This window comes from Bufo gargarizans, chromosome 5 (assembly GCF_014858855.1).
Source record: "Bufo gargarizans isolate SCDJY-AF-19 chromosome 5, ASM1485885v1, whole genome shotgun sequence".
Taxonomy (NCBI): Eukaryota; Metazoa; Chordata; class Amphibia; order Anura; family Bufonidae; genus Bufo; species Bufo gargarizans.
In genome coordinates this window covers 132193590-132210800 of record NC_058084.1, presented here as the reverse complement: position 1 = coordinate 132210800, position 17211 = coordinate 132193590, and the positions used below count along the sequence as shown (strand labels likewise).

The 17211-nt window shown below is 41.8% G+C and overlaps 1 protein-coding gene across 1 annotated transcript; it reads left to right on the top strand.

Annotated features, from left to right (window-relative positions):
• The first annotated feature begins 5768 nt into the window (after positions 1-5768).
• On the top strand, positions 5769-14122 carry LOC122939340 (E3 SUMO-protein ligase ZBED1-like). The gene is made up of 5 exons (XM_044295407.1): positions 5769-6366; positions 6626-7221; positions 7422-7823; positions 8930-9040; positions 14000-14122. The coding sequence occupies exons 1-5, from the start codon at positions 5769-5771 to the stop codon at positions 14120-14122; spliced, it is 1830 nt and encodes a 609-aa protein (XP_044151342.1).
• Positions 14123-17211: the final 3089 nt, after the last annotated feature.

Genomic DNA, 17211 nt, shown 5'->3' with positions numbered 1-17211 from the left:
TAAATAATTTGGTGCCCGATCATCACTAGTACTGGGCATTTAGTAGAAATGGATGGCAATAAAATATTTAAAATAAATGGAGGCTGTGATAGATGGTAATGAAATGGTAAGGTAGGAAAGAACATAAGGTGAGTGGATACCGGATGCAAGAATATGGCTGCCATGTGGAATCTGTCAGGAAGATGAGGAGCTAGAAAGAGGGGAGTCAGCCACAGCGCCAGCATGAAGAACTTACTAAGGAGGAGAAGAGGATACTGGAGGATTCCTCCGTGGAACAGCGAGAAGGCATTGCGGGGGAAAGCATGTAGCTTGTGTGGAGAGACGCCACATGTGGCGTCTATGTAGGTGCAGAGCGCTCACGACGCACTCGAACTCCCGCAAAGTCTCACGAGATTAAGAGCGTTTGCAAAAGGCAGGAGGCTGGAAGTAGCGCAAGACCAGGCAAGGGCTCGCTCAGGCCTATGCAACTATTGTAATGAATGAGAGAGATGAGGAAAATTAATATAGATGTGATAATAAATAAATGTGATAAAAGGATAAGAGGTCTGGCAAGGAGGAAATGTGAATGTAATTGTACAAGTATGTAGGGACTATGTGTTTAGGAAAATCGTTTTTGAAAGGAGGAGTATGAGGGATTGTGTATGGGGAATCAAATGGCTGTGTTTCAAAGAGGGTGGTGTATATAAGGGGTGGGTGATGATAGTGGATGTGTGTGAATGGGGATTGTGTATGTGTGTAGTGATGGTAGCTTGTAAGTGTGTGTGTGACTGAGGGAAGAAGGGGGGGTGAGGGAAGAGAGGATGGAGGGAGAAATGAAAAAAGGGGAGGAATGCAGAAAGATGATGGAGGGTGTGAGGTGTGTATGATGTACAGGGATGTGTGAAAAATAAAGGAATTGTGTATGTGAAATGAGGGGTGTGTAACATGCGGTGTTGGAGGGTATGTGAGTGTGTGATGTGTGGGAAAACAAAAGGAAAAAAGAGATGAAACAAGAGGAAAAAAAGAGGTAGTGAAGAAAGGAATGGGAGCCAGTTCTTTTTACATATGATGGTTGATTTATGGCTTGTGATGCGGTCACTAGTGTTGATCACAAATATTCAAATTTTGAATTTTTATCGCAAATATAGGTACTTCAAAAATTTGTGAATATTTTGAATATAGTTATATATATATTTGTAATTTCGAATATTCGATTTTTTTTCCCATTTTTTTTTTATTAGATTTTTTTTTTTTATCAGTACACATGATCCCTCCCTGCTTCTAGCTTGTGGGCCAATAAGAAGGCTGCAATATACTTGACTTTAGGAGTAGTAGTGTTTGCGAATTTTGCTCTATATTCGTTTTTTTTTCAAATATTCGCTATATTGTTTTATATTCTTGTTTTAGCAAATATTCGAAAAAAAACGAATATAGAGCAATTTAGCTAATATAGTGCTATAATCTTCTTTGTCTAATAGCTGTAAGTTGAAAAATTTGCAATGAAAAATTAGAATCTTTGCAATGAAAATTTGCATATTACACAATCATTACCTTGCCGATTTTTCGAGTAAAAAAAATCGTTGAATATAACAAATATTCAAATTTGTGAATATTCAATGAATATTCTACAAAATATTCACGAAATATCTCGAATTCGAATATGACCCCTGCCGCTCATCGCTAGCGGTCACGTACTATTTGTGTGGTTTCACCCACGTATAGAAGACCTCATGTGCATTTAATCAGATATCTGACAAATAACGAGTCACATTTGAAGAAGTCTCTTATTGGAAAAGATTTACCTATATGGGGATGTGTAATATGGTCACCTTTGATTATATTAGAATAGCAACTAAAACGGAGGCAGGGAAAAGTATTGTGGCATTGTGTCCTAAGGAAGGTTTGTCTCGGGTGATGTATGTTACTTCCTACATCAGCTTTGATAAGTTTGTCTTTAAGGTTGGCTGCTCTTTTTAGACACATGAGAGGTGGGGCTTGAAAAGATTGGATAGTTGGACAGGCCTTTTTTAGAAGTGGCCGATGTTATTTAATTGTCTGTTGGATTTTTGGCATGAGGGGATGGTAGATATGGACAAAGGGGATCAGTTCCATAGTTTCCTTGTTCTTTGACTAATAGTCTACTGGGATAGCCCCTTTCAGTGAACTTAGAGGCCATGGTCTGTTAATTCTGTGGATCTGAAACTATACGATTGATACAGTGAAATTGTGATCGTGGTAGGGAATTTTTTTGTGGCAGTAGGGTGACAACTAGAAAAAAATAAAAGGCCATTGCAGTCTGTTTGCTTGGTGTATAGGTCCGTATTGATGTTGCCCATGTCATCTTTCAAAACTCTAGTGTCGAGGAAGCTAATTGAGTGAAAATCTAAATTCAAGGTAAATTGTAATTCTGGTCTGAAACTAATAAGTAAGTGTGTGAATTCAACTAAGGAGGCTTGAGAGCCATTCCATATGCAGAAAATATCATCAATGAATCTGAACCAGCAGATGGCATGTAGTTTAAAAAGGTCAAGAGGATAAATGTTTGTTTCCTCAATGTGAGCCATGTATCCATTTGCATAAGGCAGTGCCACATTTGTGCCCATGGTGATCCCGCATGTCTAAGGGTACTTTCACACTAGCATTTTTGTTTTCCGGTATTTAGTTCTGTCACAGGAGCTCTATACCAGAAAAAAACTAATCAGTTTTATCTTAATGCATTCTGAATGGAGAGAATTCTGTTCAAGATGCATCAGGATGCATCAGTTTAATCCCTTTTACGTTTTTTGGACGGAGAAAATACCGCAGCATGCTGCAGTTTTATCTCCGGCCAAAAATACTGAACACTTGCCGGATCCGGCATTAATTTACATTGAAGTGTATTAAGTTTTCCTGCAAAACAGATCCGGCATTTTGGTCTGCGCATGCGCAGACCTTTAAAAATGTAAAAAAAAAAATTATACCGGATCAGTTTTTCCAGATGACACCGGAGAGACGGATCCGGTATTGCAATGAATGCATTTGTCAGACGGATCCACATCCGGATCCGTCTGACAAATGCCATCAGTTTGCGTCTGGATTGCCAGATCCGGCAGGCAGTTCCTGTGACAGAACTGCCCGCCGGAATCCTCTGCCGTAAGTGTGAAAGTACCCTGAGTAAAAGGTAGGGCTGTCAAATATAATCGATGCAGCGATGCATCGCGATTCGACCCCCGGCGATTCTGCATCGATGCGGTTGCTTTAAATAATCGATGCATGTTGATGACGTCAGCGTCGCGTCCGCCGTGCAGCCGAGTCGAAAAAAGTTTTTGGGCGCCTTCTTTCCCGCCTCCCGCCTCCCGCCGACGTGTCAGAGGGGGTGGCCACAACATTGAGTGAGCCAGGTCTGAGTGAGGAGGAGCCGGAGGCGTGGTTTCCGGCTTTCCGCGCATCTCCGGCTCCCAGTCAGACACTCAGAAGCCGGCGGCAGAGTGGACGTGCGGTGGCTGGCGGCGAGGTGAGTTTTGTCACCTATGAGTATGTAATATCTAGTACCTCCAAAGCGCCTGCCAGTGCTGCCACCTACACAGCATATACACCTACCGCCTGCCACCTACACAGCTCATATTGCCGCTTCTCATACCTTTGCCGCCCGCGCCATGTTTCTTCTTTATCTTTTTCGGTTGTGTCTCTCTTATTCTTCCCCTCCGTCTACAGTGGACGGAACTTTAGGTTCCGGGTCTATGAAAGGCGGTCAAACAGCGGCCCCTAGTGGCCAGTCTGGGAATGTCTACATTTATCTCACACTATTCAGGAGATTGCTCCCAGCAGGAGGTGATCCGATTCCACACTGACAACTCTCAGCTAAGGGCAGGGATCTGAAACTGCTGGGGTGTCAGATTTACTGACAGTTACTGATCCTGCACCATCAGAGCCCCTTCACAGTTCACTTCACACGTGTATCAGACTAAGGCTACTTTCACACTAGCGTTCGGGCGGATCCGTTCTGAACGGATCCGCGCATAATAATGCAGACGGAGGCTCCGTTCAGAACGGATCCGTCTGCATTAAAATGGCAAAAAAAAAAGCTAAGTGTGAAAATAGCCTCGGACGGATCCGTCCAGACTTTCAATGTAAAGTCAATGGGGGACGGATCCGCTTGAAGATTGAGCCACATTGTGGCATCTTCAAACGGATCCGTCCCCATTGACTTACATTGTAAGTCTGGACGGATCCGCATGGATCCGCACGCCTCCGCACGGCCAGGCGGACACCCGAACGCTGCAAGCAGCGTTCAGCTGTCCGCCTGTCCGTGCGGAGGCGAGCGGAGCGGAGGCTGAACGCCGCCAGACTGATGCAGTCTGAGCGGATCCGCTCCATTCAGACTGCATCAGGGCTGGACGGCTGCGTTCGGGTCCGCTCGTGAGCCCCTTCAAACGGAGCTCACGAGCGGACCAGCGAACGCTAGTGTGAAAGGAGCCTCAGTCCCTACTGAGAGGATGGTTATTGTGGATACAATGTAGCATACACAGGATCTATCAACCTGAAACCTCCAGGACTAACATACTGATGGTCTCTCAGGTTCTTTCACACTTGCGTTTTTCTTTTCCGGCATAGAGAGTTCCGTCCTAGGAGCTCAATACCGGAAAAGAACTGACCAGTTTTATCCTAATGCATTCTGAATGGAGAGCAATCCGTTCAGGAGGCATCAGTTCAGTCCCTCTTACGTTTTTTGACCGGAGAGAATACCGCAGCATGCTACAGTTTTCTCTCCTGCCAAAAATCCTGAACACTTGCCAGATCCAGCTTTAAACTTATATTGAAATGTATTAGTGCCAGATCCGGCATTAAAATTGCTGCATTGACGGATCCGTTCTTCCGATCTGCGCAGACCTTTAAATCTGTGAAAAAAATAAACACCGGATCCGTTTTTCCAGATGACACCGGAGAGACAGATCCGGTATTTCAATGCATTTGTCAGACGGATCCGCCTGACAAATGCATCCGTTTGCGTCCAGATTGCCGGAATCCTCTGACGCAAGTGTGAAAGTAGCATTAAGCACAGCCTCGAGCACCAATGTAAACTCTCTACCGCCGCCTACCAGCTAGAAATGACTGGGCCCCATAGCAAAAAAAATTTATGGGCCCCCCGGTGGTGACCTCTATGAACCTTGTAAAGAAACCAAGACAATGGGGACACGGGACATAGCTTTCTGTAGCAGTTACATCTGACTCCGGTCCCCAAGGGGCCCAAAGGCACCAGCATTATAAATGGCACATGGCATGTGCCATTTATAATGCTGGTGCCTTTGGGCCCCTCGGGGACCGGAGTCAGATGTAACTGCTACAGAAAGCTGTGTCCCCATTGTCTTGGTTTCTTTACAAGGTTCATAGAGGTCACCACCGGGGGGCCCATAAATTTTTTTTGCTATGGGGCCCAGTCATTTCTAGCTACGCCCCTGCGCAGGTGCCACGTGCCAGCCAGACTCTGCCACCTTGTTGTGACAGGTAGGTGACCATCACACAGATACACCACTCACAGAGACTGCAGCTGGTCACTGCCTGTTATTACCGTACCTAAAAAAAAAAATTGTGTCACCTCACCTGTCCGTTTTTCCTCACTCCTCAGGCTCAGTCCAGTCCACCACAGGCAGGAGGAGAATCGCTCCACCACCAGCAGCCAGCAGTGTTACTTTTTCTGTTGATCTCGTGGCAGGCTTTAGGCTTAGTCACTCAAATTCAAGACTTGTGTCATCCCTACTCACAAATTCACATAGATGCCTGGCATGCATTGCATTTGCTAGTAAATAAAAATGGCAGAAGTAGAACAAAAGGAACGAGAGATAAAAAATGCACCTAGCTTTTTAAAAGCAAACATCTGGGAACATTTTGGCTTTTATGAAAAAAGTAGGAAGCACGAATTGGACAAGTCATACGCTGTGTGTAAAATCTGTCACACAAAAATTAAATATCTAGGGAATACTACTAATCTGAGAAACCACGTCAGCCGTTTTCACCCAGAAATGCTAAAACCTACCACCACCACCACCACCAAGGAAATGAACCCAGATCAGCCAAGAATTGATGCAATGTTACAGTCAACTTTGCCGCCCAACTCTGAAAAGGTAAAGAGAATAACAAAAGCTGTGGCAGCTTTCATAGCGAAGGACCTGCGCCCTTACTCTGTTGTGGAAAACAGTGGGTTTCGCTACCTTTTGAAGACGATAGAGCCGCGTTACAAGATCCCGTCACGAAGTCACTTTACAGAAAACGTCATACCTGCACTCTACCACGAAACCAAAGCTAAGATAATTGCATCAATGAGCCAAGCAAGTCGAGTCGCAATAACGTGTGATTCCTGGACTTCAGTCACGACAGAGTCTTATGTTACAATAACAGCACATTACGTTAGTAAGGACTGGCAGATTTTGTCGCATGTACTGCAAACGAGAGCCATTTATGAGTCTCACACGGGTGCTCATCTGGCAGAGCTACTTTCTCATGTTGTGGAAGAATGGCAGCTGTCCGATAAATCTGTAGTGCTTGTGACCGACAACGCGTCAAACATGATAGTTGCAGCTCAAGTTGGAAAATTCCCCCATGTGAAATGCTTCGCCCATACACTGAATCTTGCATCCCAGCGAGCGTTGAAAGTGGCCACTCTCTCTAGGCTTCTTGGCAGAGTACAGTCGGATATCCACATTCTTTCACCGCAGCACTAGAGCAAGCCACTGTCTAAAAGAGAAACAGAAATGTCTTGGCCTGAAGAATCATAAGCTGATAACTGATGTGGCAACAAGATGGAACAGTGCATACGACATGGTCGAGAGGTTCTTGGAACAACAACCTGCAGTCTGTGCCACCTTGCTGTCTCCAGAAGTCAGAAGAGGAGAGTCCGATCTCTGCACTCTAAACGAAACAGATGTGTCAAATGCAGAGGACGCCGTGAGTGCATTAAAGCCAATGAAGGATGCAACCATGCTGATGTCAGAAGAGCGCAATCCAACAGTTTCTCTCATTGCCCCTATAAATGCACAACTTCTCCAGAGCATGACAGACACGATGGGAGACACACCCATGATCCATGAGATCAAGAATTCTATTAGAACAGATCTCCAGAAGAGGTACAGCAGTGAGGCCGAGAAGAAGATCCTTCATACAGCCTCTGCACTGGATCCTCGCTTTAAGGGACTGCCTTTCATCCTCACAGATGAAGAAAGATTGGAGATATTTAAAGGAGTCACTGAGGAAGCTGCATCCTTGGAGGTAATTAAATTAATTTGAAGAATTCCATCATGTTTCTTCTTGAAACGACAGTAGCACTACCACGCTTCTGAATCTGATGCGGTGCGGGAACTGTACTGTCCGTTTCCTGTGCTTTTTCATCACCCCATCAGAATCAAAGGCATTGACATTTGTGTTTTTACTTATTGTTTTTTTTCAGTTTCTTTTTTGTTCAAACACAGATTACATCAGATGAGAGTGAGAGGACACAAGAGGATCATCAAGTGCCTAGAAGAAAACAAACTCTGGAAGAAGAGGACAGTTCACCCATCGAAGACAACCATTCTGAATCTCCACCATCTCCTCCCAAAAAGGCCAGATCGCTGCTCGTGAGTTTGCTGGGACAGTCTTTCACTGACACTGAAGGTACAATAGAACCCAAAAAGACCCCCTATGCCAAGGCTGAAGAGGAAATGGAAAACTATTGTAAAGCCCCACCTCTGCCTCTCACTGAGGACCCTTTGAACTGGTGGCGTGAGCATGAGGTCATATTTCCCCTCCTTTCTCGGCTGTCAAAGCAATACTTGTGTATCCCAGGTACAAGTGTGTCTGCAGAGCGGGTTTTCTCCACTGCAGGAGATGTGGTAACTGCAAAAAGAAGCGCCCTCAAACCAGACCATGTAGATCAATTGGTGTTCTTACAGAAAAATCTACATGTTCCAAAATGCTGAGCAGTGTTTTTAATTTTATAGATTTTGTTTATAGCATTGTCTCTGCCACTGAAATTTTTTATTTCTCTGTCTCCCCTGCCAGTGCCAGACTCCCCTTTTCCCTTCCCCTCCCCTTTTCCCCCTTCCCCTTCCCTTTTCCCTTCCCCTCCCCTTTCCCTCCCCCCCTTCCCTTTTTCCTCCCCTTTCCCTTTTTCCTCCCCACCCCTCCCTCACGACGAGTTACTCCAACTCCATCCCTGTCATTGTCAACAAGACCAGTTACTTAACGGTTAACGCCAGTTATGCCACTCTCGTCCTCAACGGAACGCACTCAGTCACTGTGACTGACTGACTGGTGGGGTGCCGTCGTGGCACTGGCAGTCAGACTGGCAGTGACCGCCTGCAGGTGACTGGCAGTGGTCGGCAGGTCGTGGCAATTGCAAACGATCAATGAATGTAACATTTTGTTATAATATGTATATTTGTAATTGTATAATATCATATATTCTAAGTTCACTGTGATGATTAATCAGAATATATGATATTATTCTAGCTTTTAGCAGCACTGGAGTGGAGAGGAGATGGAGAATGGTTTTCTATTATGCGACTGTCCGTCCGATCCATTTTGTATTTTTACACTGACGTGTTTTTTGGTGTTTTCCCAATGTGTCTGTCATGCTCTGTGAATTTCTGACTCTGTTTAGGGGTTTAACCTTCAACCAAAAGAATTCTGTATTTAATTCCAGACAACTGACGCCCGCAAAGCCACCAGAGGAAGGCAAATCCTTGAAAGAATAAATTGAAACTTAAAACCTGGAGTAAATCTTTATTGGATCACACAAATACACATTCACACAAACCAAAAAAACACACACCGACCTTCTGACATCATGTCTGACTATGGTGGCTGTGCCACATTGCCCGTCCTGTGGCCTGCCCTTTACCATTATGATTCAGTGAGGAGGATGTGTGTTTATTTTTTTTCTGGTATTCTGTGGTGTGTGTTTGTGATCCCATAAAGATTTGTCCAAGGTTTTCAGATTCAGTTGAAAATGTATTCTGTCAAGGATTTTCCAGCTTCCTCTAATGGTGGCATGGCTTGGCTTCAGTTGATGTATCGTGGTAGAGTGCTTGCTGAGTGCTCAGTGCAGGTAACGTTTTCTGCAAAGTGACAACTCTGAGAGCTTATAGCACTGATCTAGACGTACTACCCATCTGGTGGTGGTGCTGGTGGTGGTGCTGGTGGTGGTGCTGGTGGTGGTGGTGCTGGTGCTGGTGGTGCTGGTGGTGGTGCTGCTCCTGCTGCCAAAACAATCACGGTGAACCAGGAAGTTCTGCAACACAGACAACTTGAACACACTGTGTGACAGACAGTTCCTGACTGGCAAACATCACAGTGAGTGAACCTATAACACAGTCACTGTCACACTGACTGTGTTATAGGTTCACTGACTCACTGTGATGTTTTACAGTCAGGAACTGAAGTGCTCCTTTTTTTGTAGGTACTGTTTAATATTATATAATATATAATATATATTATATGGTAAAACTATTGTAAAACTTATAAACTAACTGCACCAGCCAGGCCAGCACAACAGTTTAATGTTACAGAGACACTGACAGTACTGTTTTAAATAAATACTGTTGTCTGCTGCACTGTTTTGTTCATTCAGACTTTGCTATATGATATGCAGGGAACTTGGTATGATTTGTTTAAATAGCAGATACAAATAAATATTTTTGTGCAATTTCTGACTGATTGAATTAATTTTTTGATGTAAAATTGAAAAACAAGGGGACTTGGGTAATAATCTTGATGCATCGTGATGCATCGCCGAATCGAATCGAATCGAATCGTGGACTTGATAATCGTAATCGCATCGAATCGTGAGACGAGTGAAGATGCGCAGCCCTAGTAAAAGGTGTCAGCATAAATGAAAAAGTTGTCCCTGAGGACAATGTTGATTAATTCAGTGCCAATTGGATGGTGTTATGATCATAGGTAGACAGTTCAAGGAGTGATTTCGTAGAAAGAATGCCTTTATCATGATGAATGCTAGTATATAAGCTATTCACGTCAAGGGTGACTAAGATGCTGTCTAGTGGAATGGGTGATAAGCCCCTAAAGTGAATGGTCGATGTGGGGTCTTCTTTGAGAATAGGTTACACTTTGGTGTTTGCTGGCTGGCATTTCAATTCATCCCTTGTGTCTAAAATAACAATGACTCCGCCTTTATCCACCTGTTTGATGGTGATCTCCAAATTGCGTTGAAGGCTCTTGATAGCTTGTTCTCCGCTGTAAGATTATTCCGAGTGGGGTAATAGCCACGTTGGTAATCTGCAATTATTTTATTTATGTTTCTGTGTATCATTTAGATTGTTTCCGCTGCATGGTAGGTTTTAGGGGGACTGAAGATACTGGGTTTTCTGAGCCCTTGTTGCTCAGTAGAGATAGAGGTTCGAATGAAAGAGTCTATATTCATGATTGTGGAATTAATCTCAAAACGAAATGTGTTTTTAATTGTTTTGTGCAAAAAAATCATTGGAGTTCTTGTTCCAACCGAAAGTCATTAAGTTGTGGTGTGGGGCAGAAAGTGAGACCTTTTTGTAATACTTTAAGTTCAATGTGTTAGAGTGTAGAATGAAATATTAACAACTAAATTAGAAGTACTGCCTTAAAGCGTGTCTGGATCTGGGTTGGTGTCTTGATTTCTTGCAGCCCCTCCTCATTGGTTTGGTCTTCGCCTCGTCCTAAAAAACGCTGGTTAGAGTGTGTAAAGGGACCATCACTGTCAAAACTGTTAGAGCTTCGGTGGAAATGTTGACAGCGTGTGGGATTCCAGGGGTTTGATCGGATTATGCTGTCATGCCACCTGTAGATGCGATCGTTGGTGTAGTCTTCAGTATCTCTTAGGAACTTGTCTAATCTTCTTTTTTCTGTGGTTTTCTGGAAGTTAATTAGTATTTTATCCAGCTTGGTTTTAGATTCCAACCAATATGCATTGGAGAGTGTGGATGTTAGTTGATGCCCAATAGCTGTGATCTTGGCTTGGAGTTCGTTGGTTGATTTCTGTAGGAATTCAAACTTACCGGGGCCTAGGGAAAAAAGGACTACAGGTGAAACTCGAAAAATTTGAATATCATGCAAAGTTCATTTATTTTAGTAATGCAACTTAAAATGTGAAACTAACATATAAGATAGACTCATTACATGCAAAGCGAGATATTTCAAGCCTTTATTTGTTATAATTTGGATGATTATGGCTTATGGATTAATTAGCTGACTAGAGAGCCTAGAATACTGAACCTTTTCACAAAATTCTAATTTTAAGCTGCATTAATGCAATTCCTTTTAATTTGCATTACTGAAATAAATAAACTTTTGCATGATATTCTAATTTTTCGAGTTTCACTTGTAGACTGTTGCTCAGTGGTCCATAGTTCTGCTTTCAGATGAAAGTAAATTTTGCATTTCGTTTGGAAATCAAGGTCCGAGAGTCTGAAGAAAAAGTGGAGGGGCACACAATCCAAGTTGCTTGAGGGCCAGTGTGAAGTTTCCACAGTCAGTGATGGCTTGGGGAGCCATGTCATCTGCTGGTGTTGGTCCATTGTGTTATATCAAGTCCATATCAAGTCCAAAGTCAGCATAGTCCAGTATGCTCTAATTGTAGAGCATTGTATGCCTCTCTCTGCTGACAAACTTTATGGAGATGCTGATTTCATTTTTCAGCAGGACTTGGCTGCCCACACTGACAAAAGTACCAATACCTTGTTTAATAATCATGATATCACTGTGCTTGATTGGTCAGTAATTCATGCAAAAGAAGCCTGACTGAGTATTGATGGATATACTGTACATACTATTCAGCAGGCCAACTTTCTGTATTAAAAATCACATTTGGTAATTGGTCTTATATAATACTCAAATTTTCTAAGATACTAACTTTTGGGTTTTCATTAGCTGTAAGCCATAATCATCAACATTTAAAGAAATAAACACTTGAAATACTGTAGATCACTCTATACCAAATTAATCTATCTAATATATAAGATTTACTTTTTTAATTGAATTGCTGAAATATATAAACTTTTCATATGACTTTTCAATCATATTCTAATTCATTGATGAATGTATTAAATGGACTACCCAGAATTATAAAACTTGGCTGCTTCCTTTCAGAGACAGAACCACATCTGGTCAGCACTCTGCCAATCCTATGGACTAGTTTATATATGGCATGTTTTGGACTTTGTATTCTTTGAGCTTATTGGCTCTCCTCCCTACACTCAAAGGAGGGGGGAGCCTTTATAAGCCTTTTTCAGTGTCTGCATTCAAGTCTGCCTGATACCCCTGATGAAGCCAGAGTAGCTGGCGAAACATGTGGGGGGCAGGTGTTAGGTTTTAGACTGTGTATACCGTTTTCAGTGCTAGTCAATACAGTAGTTCCTAAACAATCTGACTGAGGATAGTAGTGCCTCACAAAAATATCATTATAGCAGTGTGTGATGAATCTCAACAATGTACTGCTAATGTAAAATCAGAACACTTAGTGTCCCTCAGGGATTGCAGTGCGGGCAATTGCACCCCCGCTTGTACCCTTGAATGTATCTCACCGTATTTCAGCAGCTTTAGGGTATTAGATAGTTTTAACCCTTTAAGGTTGCTCACGTTTTCAAAATATTTTAACAAATAGATTAAAGGTTAAGTTTTAGTGTCTAGGACAAGAGTGATTATTAGCCAATAAGGCTCTGTGTTTAAATATATTGTAAATCCATCCCAGGCAGGGTCTCCCTGCGTACGTTATTGAAATGCTAACATACAGACACAGATTGCAATCTTCATATTATCTGTTTTAATTTTGCTATCTAATAAGACCTCTGTAGCAGAACAGGACCAGAAACGCCACATTTCCAGCCAGCCAAATACTAATCTATATTATCCCACACTACAACCAAAAATCATATCATATTTTCATTTTGGTATCATTATTTCTACCTTAGAAATTTATATGAGGGATGTTCAATAACTTATTTACAGATGTTCTGTCAGTGTTAGAAAGCTGAACTTGTCTGTGCAGGTTGAGACATGTGTGGACATGAAATATACACACAGTGGCAGTTCAGTCTGATAGCGCTGGAAGTGACAGGATGGCAAGTGCAGTACAGTGGGGGTCTACAAAAAACGGAAGGATTTGGAGCTTCATTCATGAATAAATTCTTTATAAAGGAAGAAAAGAAGCAAAAAATAATGAAAGGATGATTGCTGTATATGGTGAGGATGCACCTACCTAGTACCAAGTCAAGTTTTGGGCCAAGCAGTTTAGATAGGGAAAGGAATCAATTGAACATGACCCAAGTTCAGGACAACCTGTCAAAGTATCTTCAGAGGAAATGTGCCGTAAAGTGGAGGCGGCCATGATTTTAGAAGATTGTCAGGTCAAAGTCTACATTATAGCTCATGAATTAGGCATTTCAGTTGGCACAGCTTCCAGTATCGTTCATGATGTTTTGATGATATCAAAAGTCAGTTCCTGGTGGGTGCCATGAATGTTGACGCCTGAGCAAAAAAATTGTCACCAGCAATTTATCCAAGACAATTTAGACATACTTAGAGAAAATCCAGGAGACTTCTATTCTCAAATTATTATGGCTGATGAAACATAGGTCCACCACCATGATCCCAAGACCAAACAAGAGTCCATGCAATGGAAGCACAAGGGATCATTAACTCCAAATAATTTTTGTGTCCAGCAGTCAGTTGAGAAAATCATGGCAACAGTTTTGGGATACAGAAGGCGTGTTATTACTAGAATTCATGCCACACAAGACAATAATTACTGGAAACACCTATGCTTCAACAAAGAAGCCATTACATGAGACAATCAAAGAGAAACTCTGTAGGAAGGTTTCGGCAAATGTGTTGGTGCTTCATGACAATGCGCCAGCTCATGGAAGTCATGCAAATCACAAGCTGCTATCAAAGTTGTAATAAAAGTCTCCTATTTAGAGGGCATCCGATCACTGGTATAAATGTGTTGAAGTCATGGGGGCTGGTTACATTGGAAATTAATAAGTTTAATTCTCTCAGAAAATTTGTTTTTCATATTTAGGTAGATAACTTATTGAACACCCCTCATATTTGCTGTGTTTGCATCAGTCCTGGTCTTTTTTCCATCATAGCTGAGTGGATGGCTGATTTGGGTGATACAAAGAAAGAAGATGTTGCTGACTAGAGATGAGCGAAGTTTTCAAAAATTTGATTTGGATGCTTAGCTGAATTTTTCCAGAAAATTTGCTTCGTTCCGAATTAATTTGTTACGAAGCGCATTAAATCAGCTATATCCCGGCCTGCAGGGAGAGTGTATCTTAGTGTACTGTACATCACTGTGCATTGAAGCAACATGTACAGCTAGCAGAATTAGATAGCTTATTCACCCCAATTTGAGAATCAAGGCCTAACAGTATTGCTTATGTAATAAACATTGTGAATATGTGTATAGAGAGATTCTGTAAATAGAGAGAGAGTGAATCAAGAAATAGAGAACGTGATTTAAAATATAGAGGATTATTATGGAGTGCTTGGCATGACGAGTCCTGGTGATTCAGAGATAGAATAAAGCAATGTAGGTGATAATAAGTAGGAAATGCACAAAAAACATTACTATGAGCACAGAGAATCACTGCTCCCTCACTGCACAGGTTACCTCAGTACTATAGATGCACCTCAGTAACCGAACTTGGAATGTAAACTGATGAAACATCAAATGCTGTCTTGAAAAACAAGTTCCTACAACTTTTTAGGGTTTACTAGCCTCCTCATAGATAGCGACATTGTTTCCTTCTGCTGCTTGATAGCTACCATGCTGTACGCACTTTAAGGTGTTCATCCTTTGAGAATGAAATCACAGGGCAAAATAATTTCTTGGCAGTCAGTTGCCCTCTGAGACTGGTTGAGTTGCGCCACACTACAGGAGGGCTAAAACGGTGTCAATCTCCTTGGATTGTGCTGTAACTAGTGTTGAGAGATTCAAAGTTATCGAAGTTGAGTGAATCAAAGTGGAATTCTATTTGAATTTCCTGAAAAATTCTATTTGAATTTGAATTTCTTGGTACTTCGCGGTAACAAATTAATTTTTCTTGAAATTGTGGTAAAAAAAATACATATTCACCTCATTCATTTAATCATCGTGGAGAGGCTGTCATGGCCATCTTGATTGAAGAAAACGTGCCAATTCTCTCTCGCGCTGACATGTGATGTCACGTCATTACGCTGGATAGGTGCAGTGACATGATCACTTCAGCATGCCTAAGAATTGGTACATTTTATTCAATCAAGATGGCTGTGACGGCCTCTCCGCTATCAAATGGATGCGGTACAGTATGTAATTTTTTTGTTTTAACCCCGATTAACCCCCTGATATGCTGAATGTGACTCTCAGATTCTGCGATCAGCATTGAATGTTGAATCTGAGGGGTTAAATGGTGGGGGCAGGACGATCGCCATACCCCATCATTGTGCTCACTCCATACAATGGAATGCAATTCAATATGAAGTAATTTGTAACTAATCAGATTTATTGTCAAAGTTTGGTGAAGCAGCCGAAATGAATTTTTAAAAAACTTTGTTCATCACTTGCTGTAACCTACTGAAATTGTGTCTTGTTGTAATGCAAATTTGTTACCATTTCAGAACGCTGCAAAAATTGGTTTCATTAGACTGTTTTACTGTGTAAAAAAGGGACTTTCCTATTTCTCCCAAAAGTGTTACTGAGCTGGCTTCAAGGGGTAAAAAGAAAATTAGTGATGTGATCTTGACAGTGACATGTAACATGACCACAGTAGCCAATCATTACACTCCATGGTAGTGCTGGCTCTATAGAAAATATGTCTGGATTTTTAATTTTTTTACCCATTGCAGTTATTTTATTTATTTTTATTTTTAATCTTGTATAACCCAATTAGGGCAAAGTACCATAAATAAAAAGAGAAAAAAGCCTTTTAAAGCATGTACCATGAATATACAATTAAATAAAAAATATATACATATATGGAGTTAAATATTTCAGAAATACAAAGTTCATATAGTATCTAAAAAAAAAAAAATCTATTTCCCCAGATGCCATTTTATCAGTAACACGTTTCTCAAATCAGACACATTATATAGAACTTAGTACTTACATTTCAGTAATAAATCTATGTTCAACTAATTTGTGAAATAAGTCACTGTAATGACCTCTAGCTGTAAGATAGTAAAAAATAGGCCCCTTGTTACAATTTTCCAGTTTATTACCTTAACTGTCACTGAACAGATACTGTAGTAAATTGTATAACATATGTTTAGAATAAAGAAACATTTTTCAGATCTCAGTTTAATATAGTACAGTATATACTGTATAAAACACATTTAGATTTCAACTCATGTTAAAATGCCTTTGGAATTTGGGATGGGTCCCATTTATGAAAATTATTAGGGAATAGTGATACTACAGATAACCAGTGATTATATGTCAAATAAAAGTCTTGGAAATTTTGTTCTTGGACTCTAAACCCCAGACAACTGGGTTGTTAATGAAGCCTAATTAGCAACTGCCTGGTTGGCTCCTTTAGGCCTCATGCAGATGGCCGTTGTGCGGCTGTTCCGTGCATTATGGACAGCCGCACGTTACGTTACGTGGTATGTCCGTAACGTCATATTTTTTTGCGCTGCAGAACCACGGAAAGAAACACCACGGAAGCACTCCATAGTGCTTCCGGTGTTCCGTTCCATGACTCCATTCCGCATCTCCGGAATTGCGGCCCCATTCAAGTGAATGGGTCTGCATCCATGATGCGGGGTGCACACGGCCAGCGGCCGTGGATTGAAGAGCCGCCGTTTCCGTGCCGCAATACAGCCACGGTCGCCCAACGGCCGTGTGCATGAGGCCTTACAATGTGAGCTCTTCCTACAAGGCTCAAGTCTAGAAAAGGACAGGGTACACCAAAGCCTGTGAAGTGACAACCATCATTATGATATGGCGATATATGTACTGTGTTTATTTTGAAGTACTGGATATTTGGGTGGTATTACACTGCCCTATGTACAGGCAATGCGAGCACTAATTCATGACATCCATTGGTGCTCGTTTGCGCTGGGCAACAAAAATTGAATGAGGGAGGAACAATTGCTACCTCTTGTACTTCGACTGATGAGTATCTTTCATCGGGATAAAAGATCCCAGATTGGAAACACATCTCTCTGTGTAATCAGGGGTTTCATCCTGATGAAAGATGCCCATCAGTCAACATACGAGAGTCACTGTCTGATTGACTTTAGGCTCAACAC

What these genes read in the sequence shown, in the direction of transcription:
- LOC122939340 (XM_044295407.1), top strand. Translation starts at nt 5,769, where the DNA reads ATGGCAGAAGTAGAACAAAAGGAACGAGAGATAAAAAATGCACCTAGC. An exon ending in AGGAAGCTGCATCCTTGGAG is followed by an intron (nt 7,222 to 7,421) that starts GTAATTAAATTA and finishes GTTCAAACACAG; the next exon opens with ATTACATCAGATGAGAGTGA. An exon ending in TTGCTGAGTGCTCAGTGCAG is followed by an intron (nt 9,041 to 13,999) that starts GTAACGTTTTCT and finishes TTTCATATTTAG; the next exon opens with GTAGATAACTTATTGAACAC.